General features: G+C 42.4%; 1 protein-coding gene across 1 annotated transcript in view; it reads right to left on the minus strand.

Annotated features, from left to right (window-relative positions):
- TMC3 (transmembrane channel like 3) overlaps positions 1-18,907 on the minus strand; it is a 56,313-nt gene that overhangs the window by 32,831 nt on the left and 4,575 nt on the right. The window contains exons 4-5 of the mRNA XM_075273377.1: positions 12,242-12,323; positions 10,428-10,534 (exon numbers count right to left, since the gene is read on the minus strand). Coding sequence (XP_075129478.1) covers positions 10,428-10,534; positions 12,242-12,323 — 189 coding nt within the window. The remainder of the gene's footprint in view (positions 1-10,427; positions 10,535-12,241; positions 12,324-18,907) is intronic.

An 18,907-nucleotide genomic window follows, 5' to 3' on the forward strand; every position in this document is an offset into this window, starting at 1 on the left:
GGAGCCTCTAAACAGCCCAGTTTGGGCAAATTCATGGTGGAAGGAGCCTCTAACCAGCAGAGTTGTGGGAAAGCAGGGTGGAGGGAGCCTCTAACCAGCAGAGTTGGTGGAAATCAGGGTGGAGGGAGCCTCTAACCAGCAGAGTTGGGGGAAATCATGTTAGAGGGAGCCTAGTATTAGCAGAATTGTGCAACGCTTATGGTGGATGAGTATGAGGATGCGGAGGAATTGGAGAGGTTGAGTACAGACATGGAGTTTCATGTTGGGGTGCTTTACACAGGTGGGCACAAAAATGAAGGCTCTATCCAGTGGTGGTTCATTTTTATCAAAGTGAGCCGGTCGGCACTCTCAGCTGACAGACGGGTGCGCTTGTCAGTGATGATGCCACCGGCTGCACTGAACACCCTCTCAGATAGGACGCTGGCGGCAGGACAGGACAGCACCTCCAAGGCATATAGGGCAAGTTCAAGCCACAGGTCCAACTTCGACACCCAATACGTGTAGGGCGCAGAGGGGTCGGAGAGGACAGGGCTGTGGTCGGAAAGGTATTCCCGCAACATGCGCCTATACTTCTCACGCCTGGTGACACTAGGACCCTCCGTGGCGGCACTTTGGCGAGGGGGTGCCATCAAGGTGTCCCAGACCTTAGACAGTGTGCCCCTCGTTTGTGTGGACCGGTGAGAACTTGGTTGCCTACTGGAGGAACTGCCCTCCCTGCCGCCAACGTCACATGCTGGAAACATCTCCATCATATTCTGCACCAATTGCCTGTGGCAAGCATTGATGCGATTGGCCCTCCCCTCTACCGGAATAAAAGACGAGATGTTGTTTTTATACCGGGGGTCAAGGATAGCAAAGATCCAGTACTGGTTGTCCTCCATGATTTTGACAATACGCTTGTCGGTTGTAAAGCACCCCAACATGAACTCAGCCATGTCTGCCACAGTGTTAGTTGGCATGACTCCTCTGGCCCCACCGGAAAGTTCAATCTCCATTTCCTCCTCATCCTCCATGTCTACCCATCCGCGCTGCAACAATGGGACGATTCGAAGTTGCCCGGAAGCCTCCTGTATCACCATCACATCATCGGACAACTCTTCTTCCTCCTCCTCCTCCTCCTCCTCCTCCATTAAACGCAGTGAAGCGGACAGATGTGTGGACCTACTCTCCAGCTGTGACGGATCGGATGCTATCCCTAACTCCTCTGTGTGATCTGAGTTATCCCTGATGTCAATCAGGGATTCTCTCAGAACACACAAGAGCGGGATTGTAAGGCTCACCATCGCATCCTCAGAGCTCACCCTCCTTGTGGACTCCTCAAAGACCCGTAGGATGTCACAAAGGTCTCTCATCCATGGCCACTCATGGATGTGAAACTGAGGCAGCTGACTTTGTGGCACCCTAGGGTTTTGTAGCTGGTATTCCATCAAAGGTCTCTGCTGCTCAACCACTCTATTCAACATCTGAAACGTTGAGTTCCAGCGTGTGGGGACGTCGCACAAAAGCCGGTGTTGTGGCACATGCAGGCGTTGCTGGAGAGATTTTAAGCTAGCAGCGGCTACTGTCGACTTGCGAAAGTGGGCGCACATGCGCCGCACTTTCACCAGTAGCTCTGGAACATTGGGGTAGCTCTTTAGGAAACGTTGCACCACTAGGTTGAAGACGTGGGCCAGGCATGGAACATGTTGGAGTCCGGCAAGCTCCAGAGCTGCTACCAGGTTCCGGCCGTTATCACAAACAACCATGCCTGGGCCCAGGTGCAGCGGCTCAAACCATATTGCCGTCTCATCGAGGAGGGCATCCCTCACCTCGGAGGCAGTGTGCTGTCTGTCCCCCAAGCTGATCAGCTTCAGCACAGCCTGCTGACGTCTACCAACGCCAGTGCTGCAACGTTTCCAACTCGTAGCTGGGGTCAATCTAACAGCGGAGGAGGAGGCGGTGGCGGAGGAGGAGGCGGTGGCGGAGGAGGAGGCGGTAGAGGAGGAGGAGGAGGGGGGTGTTCTTCTCGTGTCCCTGCCAGGAATGTTAGGCGGGGAGACGAGGTACACCGGGCCAGTTTGGGAAGCAGTCCCAGCCTCAACTACATTCACCCAGTGTGCCGTCAGTGAAATGTAGCGTCCCTGTCCGCATGCACTTGTCCACGCGTCGGTGGTCAAGTGGACCTTTGTGCAAAGCGCGGAACTAAGGGCCCGCCTGATGTTGAGTGACACGTGCTGGTGCAAGGCGGGGACGGCACACCGGGAGAAGTAGTGACGGCTAGGGACGGCATAGCGAGGTGCCGCAGTTGCCATCAGGTCCAGGAAGGCGGGAGTTTCAACAAGCCGGAACGCCAACATCTCCTGGGCCAGCAGTTTAGCGATGTTGGCGTTCAAGGCTTGCGCGTGTGGGTGGTTAGCAGTGTATTTCTGCCGCCGCTCCAATGTCTGAGAGATGGTGGGTTGTTGTAAAGAAACGCCTGATGGTGCCTTTGATGGTGCAGGAGAAGGAGATAAGACAGGACCAGGGGAGGATGAGGTAGAAGTCAACAAAGTGGCGGAGGCAGATGAAGTGGTGTCCTGGCTCGTCCTCTGGAGTGCATCGCCAGCACAGTCAGCAGTGGCAGTGGCAGAGGCAGAGGCAGTGGCAGAGGCAGTGGCAGTGGCGTGAACGGCAGGCGGCCTTTGTCCTGCCGTTGCTGCCTGCCACTGATTCCAGTGCTTGGATTCCAAATGACGGCGCATTGAAGTGGTGGACAGGTTGCTCTTCTCAGAGCCCCTAATCAATTTCGAGAGGCAAATTGTGCAGACAACACTATATCTGTCCTCGGCGCATTCCTTGAAAAAACTCCACACCTTCGAGAAACGTGCCCTCGAGGTGGGAGTTTTTCGGGGCTGGGTACGAACTGGAACATCTTGGGAGATTCCGGGTGTGGCCTGGCTTCGCCTAAGCTGCTGACCTCTGCCTCTGCCTCTAGCTACCCTTTTTGGTGCTGCACCTGCCTCAACATCCACACTACTTTCCCCGCTTGACATCCCCCCTGTCCAGGTCGGGTCAGTGTCCTCATCATCCACCACTTCCTCTTCCAACTCCTGTCTCATCTCCTCCTCCCGCACAATGCGCCGGTCAACTGGATGCCCTGACGGCAACTGCGTCACATCATCGTCGATGAGGGTGGGTTGCTGGTCATCCACCACCAAATCGAACGGAGATGGAGGAGACTCTAGTGTTTGAGCATCTGGACACAGATGCTCCTCTGTTAGGTTCGTGGAATCGTGACGTGGAGAAGCAGGTTGAGGGACAATGAAAGGAGCGGAGAACAGCTCTGGGGAGCAGGGACAGTTTGGGTTATTGTTCTGTAAAGCTTCGGAATTTTGGGAGGAAGGAAGACAAGACTGTTGGGTAATAGGAGGAGAGGAGGCAGAGTCTGACTGGCTGCTGGACAATGTGCTGTAAGCGTTCTCTGACAGCCATTGCAAGACCTGTTCCTGGTTCTCGGGCCTACTAAGGTTTGTACCCTGCAGTTTAGTTAATGTGGCAAGCAACCCTGGCACTGTGGAGTGGCGCAATGCTTGCTGCCCCACAGGAGTAGGCACGGGACGCCCTGTGGCTTCACTGCTACCTTGCTCCCCAGAACCATTCCCCCGACCTCGCCCACGGCCTCGTCCACGTCCCTTTCCGGGAGCCTTGCGCATTTTGAATTCCTAGTTAGAAATTGGCACTGTATACCAGTAGTAAAAATTGTGGGTGCACGTAACCCCAATATATTCTTTGAATTCCCAGTCAGACACTGGCACTATATGGCAGTAGCAAGAAATGAGGGTATTTGTATTCCCAATATACTCTTTAAATTCCCAGTCAGACAATGGCACTGTATACCAGTAGTAAAAATTGTGGGTGCACGTAACCCCAATATATTCTTTGAATTCCCAGTCAGAAACTGGCACTATATGGCAGTAGCAAGAAATGAGGGTATTTGTATTCCCAATATACTCTTTGAATTCCCAGTCAGACAATGGCACTGTATACCAGTAGTAAAAATTGTGGGTGCACGTAACCCCAATATATTCTTTGAATTACCAGTCAGAAACTGGCACTATATGGCAGTAGCAAGAAATGAGGGTATTTATAACCCCAATATATTCTTTGAATTCCCAGTCAGACAATGGCACTGTATACCAGTAGTAAAAATTGTGGGTGCACGTAACCCCAATATATTCTTTGAATTACCAGTCAGAAACTGGCACTATATGGCAGTAGCAAGAAATGAGGGTATTTGTATTCCCAATATACTCTTTGAATTCCCAGTCAGACAATGGCACTGTATACCAGTAGTAAAAATTGTGGGTGCACGTAACCCCAATATATTCTTTGAATTACCAGTCAGAAACTGGCACTATATGGCAGTAGCAAGAAATGAGGGTATTTATAACCCCAATATATTCTTTGAATTCCCAGTCAGACAATGGCACTGTATACCAGTAGTAAAAATTGTGGGTGCACGTAACCCCAATATATTCTTTGAATTCCCAGTCAGAAACTGGCACTATATGGCAGTAGCAAGAAATGAGGGTATTTGTATTCCCAATATACTCTTTGAATTCCCAGTCAGACAATGGCACTGTATACCAGTAGTAAAAATTGTGGGTGCACGTAACCCCAATATATTCTTTGAATTACCAGTCAGAAACTGGCACTATATGGCAGTAGCAAGAAATGAGGGTATTTATAACCCCAATATATTCTTTGAATTCCCAGTCAGACAATGGCACTGTATACCAGTAGTAAAAATTGTGGGTGCACGTAACCCCAATATATTCTTTGAATTCCCAGTCAGAAACTGGCACTATATGGCAGTAGCAAGAAATGAGGGTATTTGTATTCCCAATATACTCTTTGAATTTCCAGTCAGACAATGGCACTGTATACCAGTAGTAAAAATTGTGGGTGCACGTAACCCCAATATATTCTTTGAATTACCAGTCAGAAACTGGCACTATATGGCAGTAGCAAGAAATGAGGGTATTTATAACCCCAATATATTCTTTGAATTCCCAGTCAGACAATGGCACTGTATACCAGTAGTAAAAATTGTGGGTGCACGTAACCCCAATATATTCTTTGAATTCCCAGTCAGAAACTGGCACTATATGGCAGTAGCAAGAAATGAGGGTATTTGTATTCCCAATATACTCTTTGAATTCCCAGTCAGACAATGGCACTGTATACCAGTAGTAAAAATTGTGGGTGCACGTAACCCCAATATATTCTTTGAATTACCAGTCAGAAACTGGCACTATATGGCAGTAGCAAGAAATGAGGGTATTTATAACCCCAATATATTCTTTGAATTCCCAGTCAGACAATGGCACTGTATACCAGTAGTAAAAATTGTGGGTGCACGTAACCCCAATATATTCTTTGAATTACCAGTCAGAAACTGGCACTATATGGCAGTAGCAAGAAATGAGGGTATTTGTATTCCCAATATACTCTTTGAATTCCCAGTCAGACAATGGCACTGTATACCAGTAGTAAAAATTGTGGGTGCACGTAACCCCAATATATTCTTTGAATTACCAGTCAGAAACTGGCACTATATGGCAGTAGCAAGAAATGAGGGTATTTATAACCCCAATATATTCTTTGAATTCCCAGTCAGACAATGGCACTGTATACCAGTAGTAAAAATTGTGGGTGCACGTAACCCCAATATATTCTTTGAATTCCCAGTCAGAAACTGGCACTATATGGCAGTAGCAAGAAATGAGGGTATTTGTATTCCCAATATACTCTTTGAATTCCCAGTCAGACAATGGCACTGTATACCAGTAGTAAAAATTGTGGGTGCACGTAACCCCAATATATTCTTTGAATTACCAGTCAGAAACTGGCACTATATGGCAGTAGCAAGAAATGAGGGTATTTATAACCCCAATATATTCTTTGAATTCCCAGTCAGACAATGGCACTGTATACCAGTAGTAAAAATTGTGGGTGCACGTAACCCCAATATATTCTTTGAATTCCCAGTCAGAAACTGGCACTATATGGCAGTAGCAAGAAATGAGGGTATTTGTATTCCCAATATACTCTTTGAATTCCCAGTCAGACAATGGCACTGTATACCAGTAGTAAAAATTGTGGGTGCACGTAACCCCAATATATTCTTTGAATTACCAGTCAGAAACTGGCACTATATGGCAGTAGCAAGAAATGAGGGTATTTATAACCCCAATATATTCTTTGAATTCCCAGTCAGACAATGGCACTGTATACCAGTAGTAAAAATTGTGGGTGCACGTAACCCCAATATATTCTTTGAATTCCCAGTCAGACACTGGCACTATATGGCAGTAGCAAGAAATGAGGGTATTTGTATTCCCAATATATTCTTTGAATTCCCAGTCAGACAATGGCACTGTATACCAGTAGTAAAAATTGTGGGTGCACGTAACCCCAATATATTCTTTGAATTACCAGTCAGAAACTGGCACTATATGGCAGTAGCAAGAAATGAGGGTATTTGTATTCCCAATATATTCTTTGAATTCCCAGTCAGACAATGGCACTGTATACCAGTAGTAAAAATTGTGGGTGCACGTAACCCCAATATATTCTTTGAATTCCCAGTCAGACACTGGCACTATATGGCAGTAGCAAGAAATGAGGGTATTTGTATTCCCAATATATTCTTTGAATTCCCAGTCAGACAATGGCACTGTATACCAGTAGTAAAAATTGTGGGTGTATATAGCCCCAATTCTATTGCTAGGGGACTTGCAGGGTATTTCTGGGGTGAAGGTGGGGGGGGCACACCGTTGGAACGGGTATCGGGGTATATATCGGGTATACGGGAATACACTGACAGTGTATTCCATTCAGGATCCTGGGAAAGCTGGGTTGCGGCGATTGAGCCCGTCAGTGCCACGTTACACTGACAAGCTTCTCCCTGGAATTTAGCTCTTACAAGAGCTGTTGGTTGTCTTCTCCTTCCTATCCTAGCCTGTCCCTGCCTACCCAGAATCTAAGCCCTAGCTAGCTGGACGGAAACCTCCGTCCTCGGTGAATTGCAAGCTCAGAATGACGCGAAGCTGGGCGGCGCTGTTCTTTTAAATTAGAGGTCACATGTTTTCGGCAGCCAATGGGTTTTGCCTACTTTTTTCAACGTCACCGGTGTCGTAGTTCCTGTCCCACCTACCCTGCGCTGTTATTGGAGCAAAAAAGGCGCCAGGGAAGGTGGGAGGGGAATCGAGTAATGGCGCACTTTACCACGCGGTGTTCGATTCGATTCGAACATGCCGAACAGCCTAATATCCGATCGAACATGAGTTCGATAGAACACTGTTCGCTCATCTCTATTTTTAATGCGTATAGGTTTCTGTTCGGGGAGTCCACTTGGTGAAACCCGAACGGAAACCTATACGCTGTAATATGGGGCATAGTAATATTGATAACCTTGTATACTGTGTTTATGATTATTATATATTTATTTTACAAGGTTTTTATTTATATTATTATTATTACTGTATTTTGTGCATTTCATGTACTTGTGATGTCAGATTATTGCTATTGCAGTATTTTAGTGGTGATTTTTGATGCTAACAGCTTTCATTAGTTGTTACTCCAATATGAAACCGACAGACATAACCTTCTTACCTAACCATAGTAGGAAAAGCATTTATATCCACTGTGACAAGACTCATCAACACAAGGACACAATTTAGGCAAAATGATCCATCCACAGAACAAGCATCACGTCTGTCTTAGTGCAAGGTGCTATACCTCGTACTGATGATAGATATCCCAGGGCTTTTATAGAGGTTACTAATAGTGGTCAACAGAGAATGCAATAAATCTGCTTGCGGATTGTATCAGGGAAATGGCCGTATATCATCACTTAACTGATATGTCTACCTAGCAGTAAAGCAGTGTTGACATTGCTGCATAAAGTGATGCACTTTGTTTCAATCTCTGAAAGGACATACTGTATAACATTATGATCAAAAAAGTTTCATGTATCCAGATTAAAGCTCAGTACAAACTCTATGGTGGAATAGGGCACCCTGTTGGTCTATCAAAATATATATTACATAGATATTCAAGGAATGCATATCTCAATGTGGAGGCATGAGCAGTACCTGCAGTTCCGTAGTGTGAAGCCATAGGGACTCCTTGTGCTGTCGTACAGACATCTTACACATGATACTGTATGGTGTATGATCACAGACACTTTAACTAATGAATACATTTATGAATACATTAATCTGTCTCATGTTTCATGCTGTAGATTTCCTTAAGAAGTTCCCTACTTTAATCTACTTTTATAAAAATCTATTTGTACACTCATTGACAAAAGATTAGCACACCCAGATATATATGTTAGATCGCTGCTGAACACTGCCTGCAATTATGTCATGGGCAGATATGGGGTCTGATCAGACATTGGGTCTTAACTAGAGATGAGCGAACACTATTCGGAACTGCCATTTCGAATAGCACACTCCCATAGAAATGAATGGAAACGGCCGGCACGTAGACTTTGCCAGCGACTGGTCGCTTAACCCCCCGTGTGCTGGCTACGTCCATTTATTTCTATGGGAGTGTTCTATTTGAAACGGCTGTTTCGAATAGTGTTCACTCATCTCTAGTCTTAACATTAAAGGATAAAAAGGTACTTCCCTCCACTGCCATATAAATAGGCTCTCAGATGCTGCTATTGGGTAGAATAACCAAGGTGACAGACTTTGTGAGGGGGGTGCATCAGTGGACTGAGAGAAGCAGGACACACATGGCGAATAGCCCAAGCAGATACCAGTAAAGAGGATAATTTGAGCTGTCAAGAAGCACAAACAGCTCTCAGTTTCCTTGTCCACCATCCAGACAGGTGGCACCCTCACTACACACTCCTGTCTTTGCCATTTGCAGATGCTTAGCAGATGAATTTTTTTTTCACACTGTGCCCATGTTGGGAAACATGGATTGCCAAAGACTAGAGCTGTATCATCTGTAGTGAAGAATCCAGGTTCTGTTTGGAATCCAATGATGGTTGGGTGACAGTGTGATGGCCTCATGATGAGTCCTTTAATCCTGCCATTGCTGGTGTGATGTTCTGGGGAGCCAATCGGTCAACCCCTAGTAGTGACACAAGGGACACTAATAGCAATATATGCAGGATATCCTACAGCCACATGTGTTGCTTCTCATGTCAGGGTTATCAAGTGGCATTTTTCAGTAGGATAATACTCGCTCACATACAGCAAGGGTTTCCTAGGAATGTCTTCTCCTGATTGTAACAATTCCTTGGCCAGCTTGGTTATTAGAGGTATCGGCAATCAAGCATTTATGGGACCAGCTGGGACGCCATCTTTGGCAACCTATAAGTGTGCAGAATCTATAGACCCAGGTGCAACGCATGTATCCAGGCTACCAGTGGCCCAAAAGGGAAATAGTGCCTCCATTCAATTGTACACTTCTCCCTAATAAACATGTCCCTTTGCTGTAATATTGTAATCACTTACATATATCATTACATTCACATATTGAAGGTTTCATATGCATCCATCAACTCCATCTTGGGGTGTTATTTTTGCTTGTCATTGGGGCAGATGCATTAAAAAGGTATAAAAGCAAAACAGTTTTAAATGTCCATAGCAGCCAATCACAATGTAATTTTCATATTTCAGGAGCAAAACAGAAAATGAAAGCTGTGCTGTGATGTGCTGAGTTTTTAATAAATCTGCCTCAATGAGTGTATAACTTAGAATATGGGATGCCCTGTCTGGTGAACATTATATAAAGACTGTGTTGCTAGGCAGATTTTCCTTCTAAAATCAACTTTTCATCTCAAAGTTGGAAAGACACTGATATTACATAAGAAGGAAGCTAAAATGAAGGTTCCATTGCTTTTGTCAGTGTCTCCCTATGGAGCAAAGTAAGACAGGAAAGGTCAGGCCTTTGGAATTTCAACACCCAATTCTTTACTTTTCAGTAAAGAAGCCCAAAATTGAGCCCGCAACCTAAACTGAGTAAGGTTAGATTCACATGAAAGAGATGCAAAACAGCTGGGAAAAACATCCATTTTTCACGGCCATCTTGCTCCCGAGGGGCACCTGTTTTCTCAGAACCCCCATATATTTCAGTGTATGGAGGGATTAGTGAAAACAGCCAGAAATAGGACCGTTAGAATAAGGGTTATGTGAATATCCCACTATAGTGTGAATGTAGCATGACTATTTGTGTGGGTTTGTTGGGAGGAAAAGCTGACAACTTTTGAAGATGTATAGGCATCATTGCTAATAAATAGATTAACAATATTTAGACAGTATTACCTTCTCTTTTTCATTAAACACCTACATTTTTGACATTTACAAATGGTAAAAACTATTTCCCTGTTTGTTAAACATCAAGCATTGTCTATCAACATTCACTTTTATCCATGTAAGCCATACCTCTGGTAACACCACAAAGGCTCCGGTCATAATTGTAAGGACAATATTGATTCCAAATAACCATCGTAAAAAGATAAAATATGAGGCAACACCTGAACCAAAGTGACCTGAAATAGCAAAATAACGTGTTATAGATCCCCAGAATTAGCCAGAATATTAAGGGGCCATGCAAGGAAATGCTGGTGTTATGCCACTAGATTTTGCATACTTGTAAACCTTATCTTGGTTTGGCTTTATTTCCAGATTATGTCACTATGTGTCAGGAAAGTATGCATTAAACCCCCATATTCTGGAACTCCTTACCAAGGCACATAAGACTGGCCCTCACAATCATAAGCTTCAAGAAGGCCCTGAAGACTCGCCTATTCAGGAAGGCCTACAACCTCCAATAACCCTATTGTCACCACATCATCATCTGAATAGTCTTCCCCTCACCTTCTGTCTCTATCCCTCTTCCCTCATAGATTGTAAGCCCTTGCGGGCAGCATCCTTTATCCTATTGTGCCAGTCAGTCATTGTTAGTATTATGTTTGTTTCTATATTTTGTGTACTGTAAGTAAACCCTCAAATGTAAAGCACCATGAAATTAATATAATAATGTGCAGCACCATGGAATTAATTAATATAATAATATACAGCACAATGGAATTAATATAATAATGTACAGCACCATGGTGGCGCGAGAGCAAATTCCCATTTTTCCACCAAGAAGGACTAATTTGCATATTCTTTTCATAGAATTTTTAGCCGTTAATTCATAGATATTGAAGACTGTTAACTTCATGGTGCACTTTTGGAAGGACTTGTCTACTGTGAACGTGGGACTATGACTGTGTGGACTACTGTGTGTTGAAAGTTCTTTATAGTTAGTAGAATATTGCTTGTTGCTAAAACTTCTACAATGGGAAGGGTATGTCCATCATAAAATATATTATAATTAGAGATGAGCGAGTACTGTTCGGATCAGCCGATCCGAACAGCACGCTCCATAGAAATGAATGGATGCACCTGGTACTTCCGTTTTGACGTTGGCCGGCCGCTTAACCCCCCGTGTGCCAGCTACGTCCATTCATTTCTATGCGAGCGTGCTGTTCGGATTGGCTGATCCGAACAGAACTCGCTCATCTCTAATTATAATAACAAAAACACACAGGGAAAAATAAATAGTGCAACCATATAGCAACATCATTTTCTCACAGTCAAAATACACACAAAGTACTGGATAAAATTATGACAAGCTGTGATCTATTATAAGACACATATAAAGTGGGATCAAGGTGCAGATTTCTTAGGATGCCAGACTGCTAACAGTGATACACTTGGTACAAGGAGTAGAATCAACCCCTGCCCCTGGATCTCACCTTCTGTTTAACATTTAGGATTGGTCTGAATAAAGCCATAAGTCTACTGGATGCCATATTATCAGTATATTATATTTACAGTACATCTTTGCGCTATAAATCACACTTAAGTTTTTTACTAGCTTTTGTAGTGCTGTTTTCCTGGTTATGTGTTTTATTATGAACAATATGGTATTTTTATTGTGTGTGTTTTGTAACTGCAATAAAATGATGTAATAATATTTGATTATTCCATAATGTTTTGTGTTGCTCCACTTTTTCCTTTGTAAGGCCACATGGGACATATACAATGCCCATTTTCCATGTAGCTAAAATTGACCTGTAGTGCGACTTATATTTTGCCACTGATAAATTGCAGATTTAGCAAAATCTGTAGTGGAAAATCCACAGTGGACTATTTGTACATGTTGAGATCTTTCTTACACATAATAAAGTCACCATTCACATACTTACTCTCAATCTTCTTTATTCTCAATTCCCAGGGAATAAAGAGGACAACAAAATTGTACGATAGGCGACTAAATTTTTTCCAAAGCTGCAGCAAAAAAATAATGAATATAAAGTGATTAGAATTTTTACTATTACCATGAATGCAGTGTATAAATTTATTGCATGTTAAGAAACTGAATTTACAGATTAGGGCTAAGACCCTGTGTAGCAAGCTACAGAAAAAATGACTAGAAAAACATGCAGCAGAAATCCATTGTGGCGTTTACTCTATGTGGGGCCCTGGCCTAAGGGGGGTTCCCTATCCAAGAAAAAGTATTGTCATCATGTTCATAATGATGTATAAAAAAAATCATACTCAATGAGGTCCCGCGGCTCCCGTTCTACATGTCGCAGCCCATCACTGAATTTACTGGGTCAGTGCTACGACCAGTGATTGCGGAAAAAAAACACTGCGTTTTACAGTGCTAGCAAAGTGAGATTCTAGGTAATCCCATCCACGCAATGCAGAAAAGAAATGCTGCATTTGCAAAAACACATGTATTTAAAGAAGAACTCTACATGTCAATTTTAGCTGCAGTAATGCTAATGCTTTCCCTATAGTTTTAAACAGGGAAGAAAAACGTGCCAAAAACACAAAGCATTTTCACTGCTTTTTTCAGCATTGCTTTTTATCTGAGGTTCGCTGCAGGGGGGTATTTCCTTAGTATGTGAAGTATATGGGAAGAATATGCAAATCTATCCTTGGCTGAGAGACTACCTGGTAAAATCCCAACATCATTGCAAACAAAGGCCTCTGAGAAGGTCGGCATGATGTTAAAGGGAACACCTTCTATTGGGTCGCACGACTGAGGCTCTGAATTCCTAATTACATCACGGAAGATAGACTTGCACATCCTCAGTGAGCGCCCTCTATTGGTGTGCTTGACTGAGGCACTGACTTCGTAATTACATCATGGAAGTCAGATTTGCATATTCTTCCCATGTTCCTTTGCACAGTGGAGCGCTCATGGCTTAATAAGACTCCACACACCTAAATGGTGGTCTCACCCTATGGAGTGACGATATCCCCCCAACTATGTGAAGTATAGAAATACTGTGCCGATTTGGAAATTGAAGAATTTTGCATCATTTCACCCATTTCTTTTACTGAACCAAATAACACAACATGCAGTTTATTTTGTGTTCGTCTTACTTTACATTATCATGAAAAAAGGGTCCAACAGGCTATACACACCACACCAGATCTTCATTCAGGTGACATAAAATGCGTAGAAAAATGAGTTTTCTAGAATAACGATTATATGTTTGTACCACATTTGTGCATATTTTTCAACCTGATCCTTTGAAACCACCATCAATGCTCTCTCCTTGCTCGATAAAACAAGACTGTGAACACATAGTAGTGTAGGTAGCCCCTTTGCTTCTGTTGGTTGCTTGGGTGGTTTTATGGTTTGGGTGATTTGATATGAAATGATTTTACATCACTGTCAGCATCCTGGACAATTACATGTCCTAGTCATTAATATAACACAACTGCAAGAGACACTCTTCTGAATTACAGGCTATAGACCTTGGGCTTTCTAACAAATTAACCTCTGTGCTTATGGCCAACTGTATACATGCCTTTTAATATAAGTACAAGATAAGAAAAATGGTCTACTAGTTCTTTTAAGTAGCTTGATGAATCGATTCTACTGTGGCCAAAAGGCATAACTTCAGCCAATCAATACTTAATTAGCCGTAATTGTTGTAATTAACCTCTTATTGTAATACTAAGGCCTTACTGGTATGGCTGTGCAACATTTATATATGAAATATTCAATATACCTAGCTATGGGAATGATAAGGGAGCTGTGTAAGATGGTTTTGTAGGGATTGTTATTATCTATTAGCTTTAAAGCCTATATCTTATATATACAGTCCTATGAAAAAGTTTGGGCACCCCTATTAATCTTAATCATTTTTAGTTCTAAATATTTTGGTGTTTGCAACAGCCATTTCAGTTTGATATATCTAATAACTGATGGACACAGTAATATTTCAGGATTGAAATGAGGTTTATTGTACTAACAGAAAATGCGCAATATGCATTAAACCAAAATTTGACCGGTGCAAAAATATGGGCACCTCAACAGAAAAGTGACATTAATATTTAGTACATCCTGCTTTTGCAAAGATAACAGCCTCTAGTTGCTTCCTGTAGCTTTTAATCAGTTCCTGGATCCTGGATGAAGGTATTTTGGACCATTTCTTTCTACGAAACAATTCAAGTTCAGTTAAGTTAGATGGTCGCCGAACATGGACAGCCTGCTCTCAAATGATCTGAAAACAAAGATTGTTCAACATAGTTGTTCAGGGGAAGGATACAAAACGTTGTCTCAGAGATTTAACCTGTCAGTTTCCACTGTGAGGAACATAGTAAGGAAATGGAAGACCACAGGGACAGTTCTTGTTAAGCCCAGAAGTGGCAGGCCAAGAAAAATATCAGAAAGGCAGAGAAGAAGAATGGTGAGAACAGTCAAGGACAATCCACAGACCACCTCCAAAGAGCTGCAGCATCATCTTGCTGCAGATGGTGTCACTGTGCATCAGTCAGCAATACAGCGCACTTTGCACAAGGAGAAGCTGTATGGGAGAGTGATGAGAAAGAAGCTGTTTCTGCACGTACGCCACAAATAGAGTTGCCTGAGGTATGCAAAAGCACATTTGGAGAAGCCAACTTCATTTTGAAAACAAAGATTGAGTTGTTTGGTTATAAAAAAAGGCGTTATGCATGGCGTCCAAAAAGAAACAGCATTCCAAGAAAAACACATGCTACCCACTGTAAAATTTGGTGGAGGTTCCATCATGCTTTGGGGCTGTGTGGCCAATGCCGGCACCGGGAATCTTGTTAAAGTTGAGGGTCGCATGGATTCCACTCAGTATCAGCAGATTCTTGAGAATAATGTTCAAGAATCAGTGACGAAGTTGAAGTTACGCCGGGGATGGATATTTCAGCAAGACAATGATCCAAAACACTGCTCCAAATCAACTCAGGCATTCATGCAGAGGAACAATTACAATGTTCTGGAATGGCCATCCCAGTCCCCAGACCTGAATATCATTGAACATCTGTGGGATGATTTGAAGCGGGCTGTCCATGCTCGGCGACCATCTAACTTAACTGAACTTGAATTGTTTGTCCAAAATACCTTCATCCAGGAACTGATTAAAAGCTACAGGAAGCGGCTAGAGGCTGTTATCTTTGCAAAAGGAGGATGTACTAAATATTAATGTCACTTTTCTGTTGAGGTGCCCATACTTTTGCACCAGTCAAATTTTGGTTTAATGCATATTGCACATTTTCTGTTAGTACAATAAACCTCATTTCAATCCTGAAATATTACTGTGTCCATCAGTTATTAGATATATCAAACTGAAATGGCTGCTGCAAACACCAAAATATTTAGAACTAAAAATGATTAAGATTAATAGGGGTGCCCAAACTTTTTCATAGGACTGTATCTGTATGGAAAACCATAGTGCCTCTGCAGCTTTGTACTATGAAGCCTCAGTCCATTGTGTACTGTATGTAGCATCAATGGAACATACTACAATTTTTATACAGAAAACAGCTTTCTGTAGGATTGAAGGCTTACAAAAGAACAGTAGGGTTTCACAGAGTTCTATAAGTGTCACATCACAGCTTCATATAATTTGGAGATGTTATATATAAGGTAGACCAAAGTGATTCAGATAGAACCACATCCGACATACTGTTATACTCTGGGGTCACCGGCAGTTTCCCCATAGGTATAATTGTAACAGAAAGTCCACAGAGGAAAACTCTGTTAACTTTCTGTCTAAAGCGCTGTGGGAAGAATCTGGAAGCATTCCCACTGCGGTTTTTCCAGCAACGCTTTTTTGCAGCGGGACGTCCCGTGGGGCCATAGCCTAAGAGTGTCACTTGCTGATGTACAACATGGATGACTTGACCTGTATTGGACCCTGTAAAAAATTCCATGGCGATTCATGATAGGACTAGCTAAGCTGTGATTCACATTCACTGGTTTAGTATAATGGGCATAGTGTATAACAGATTTAGCTGGAAATAGTATATGTTACACTTGCAGTATTGTAGTATTTTTATTAGGGGTATGCCGCCTATTTCAGTAGGCAATTCATCTGTACTGTACATCAGTAAGCCTTGGTCATACAGTATGAATATTATCTACACAAAATGCTCCTCCAGAAGCTTTTAGCAAACACAAATTACAGCATTCTCTCTCCATACAGCAGACTGGGGATTTCATGGAATAACTGCTCCATAAATCAACATGGGAAAGTTAATTAATTTTTACAGAGCTATTTCACGTTTTATTGCGCAACTGAAGTATTTTAATTAAACAAAGAATTAACTGAGGCCAGTAACGGATTTGGAGCCTGCAGGACGGGCTTCTTTAATTTGAGAGCTGTTGTTTATTTGTACTAAGGAGCAGTCAGTTGGTTAAATTGATGACATATAAATTACACGTTGATGTCACCATAAAGAGCCTGGACCAGCACTGATAAAGCTGTGCGAACTCTAAATTCTGCCATCACTGATAAGGGGAAAGTCAAGATGTGCGCTAAGGTTATGGACTCCTTTACAATGTGGTTAATGTAAGGTGTAAGTTTTATCACATCTAGAGTTAGGTATTCTAAATAATCTTAATCTATAAATACGGAGATCTATGGTACATAGAGATAATGAAATGACTGCAGTAAAACCAATTGATGAGAAGCACAGAATTCATCAGTATTTATCTTTTCTCTATTAAAGTGACCCTCCAGTTGCCAATAACGATTTACAGTAATTAAAATGCTAGTAGTATAATAGTAGTAATATTTTAGTAGGTAAAATACTTGACACCCTCTTTTTTATCTTTATGGCGCAATTCCACCAAATCACATTCCCTCTTCATTTCTGTAAAAGAGCCACATGCTTCACAGAAAGCTTTGTGCATACTGTGCTATGGTAGTCTGTTACAATATCTCTTCTCTTGGATGGATTAGTGAAGGACACGGGGGTGCCTCAGACTACTAAAGTACAGCATGCAAAGAGTAGTCAGATGGGCATTTTACAAGAATTAACTGGAGACTGGAAGTCAGAGAAACTGCACCACACAGCTTAAAGGAAGGGGAACCAGATATGTTAAAGAAAACCTTTCACCACCTCTGCCAAGTCCAACTCGTTGCGTCATTTAATTGGCGCTACTCCACTGATTCCAGCTCAGTTGGAATTTCTTCTCTTCTCTAGCTTCCATCATTACCGAGCAATCAATGCTGTTACTTTTGATGCCTGATGTGCTATTTAGGCTCTGTACTGTAGGTGGGCAGTATCAGGAGCATGCAATGGGTGTGATCCTGAGCTCTAATACTGTGTACCTCTGCGTTAAATGTGTGAATGGGAATAGCTAGAATCCCATCTACTTTGCAAATACTGTAAAATGCTGCGCTTTCTGCAGTGGCATTTCTGGCTTAGTTTTTGCAATGTGGGGCCCCAGTGTTAAACTGTAAGTATTTATTTTTTAAATAGTGATAATGTTCCATGTACAGTGCATATCTGTCCATTACCTATGGTTAAACTTAGTCTTGGCGTTGAGGTATAAAATATCTAAAGATGCAATAAATCGCTTTTTTCAAATGACTAGTTAAAGCTACCATACATATTGTGGAAGGCAGTATATTAAAGCCATGTGTGTAAAGTGTATATGTAAATGTGAACCATCACCGTGTTATCATCATGAGGTCTTGTAAAATTGATGTATGGTTAATATGTGCCTATAAAACATCTATAAAAGTAAAATAAAATATGATTAATCATCAAACTAAGCAGAAATGCAACCGAACATTATACTGGGGAAAAAATATCTATCTTTTTCTTTTAAAGCACATTTTATATTTCACATAAAAAAAATGTATCTTACAGGAAAGGATTTACATAGCTTTAGGAAAGGTTCTTCAGACACTAGAAAAAATTATTTTTTGTTTAAATGTAATTCTTTTAAAGGAAGGATGTCCGTAGAACCCAGCATATCAAACCAGCCGTGCAGATAGGTTAGGGTCATCTGAATCAAACAGTGATTTCCTCTTGTGCATCGCTGCCTTCATTGCCAAGATATATGGATGAAATCTTAGGAAAACAGTAGGGCCCCATAGATTTCTGTGAATGAAGTATTAGGCCCCGTTCACGCAGGGCTAGGGACCGCATATCTTGGTCCTGATTCTGACACGGGAAGCCAGAGCACACTCTATTTCAGAATAGCCTAATAAAGGGTTCTATTGGGAGTCTTTTTTGGAGGCTAATTTTGTGGCAGATTCCTAACCAAATTCCTCACCAAAAAACTGTGAGCCTTTGAGAGTTTCCATACCAAAATCAGGGCATAGTGGCCACATGCTTATTAACTACATGTTATTAAAAAGCTACAACAAAAATATGTGTCAAAAAACAAATATATGGGGCAACATGGTGGCTCAGTGGCTAGCACTGCAGCCTTGCAGCACTGGAGTCCTGGGTTCGCATCCCGCCAAGGACAACATCTGCAAGGAGTTTCTATGTTCTCCCTGTGTTTGCATGGATTTCCTCCCATACTCCAAAAACATTCTGAGAGTGGAAAAAAACAAATATATGGTTTGCATGTCAATTTA

Source organism: Leptodactylus fuscus, chromosome 5, assembly GCF_031893055.1.
Source record: "Leptodactylus fuscus isolate aLepFus1 chromosome 5, aLepFus1.hap2, whole genome shotgun sequence".
Taxonomy (NCBI): domain Eukaryota; kingdom Metazoa; phylum Chordata; class Amphibia; order Anura; family Leptodactylidae; genus Leptodactylus; species Leptodactylus fuscus.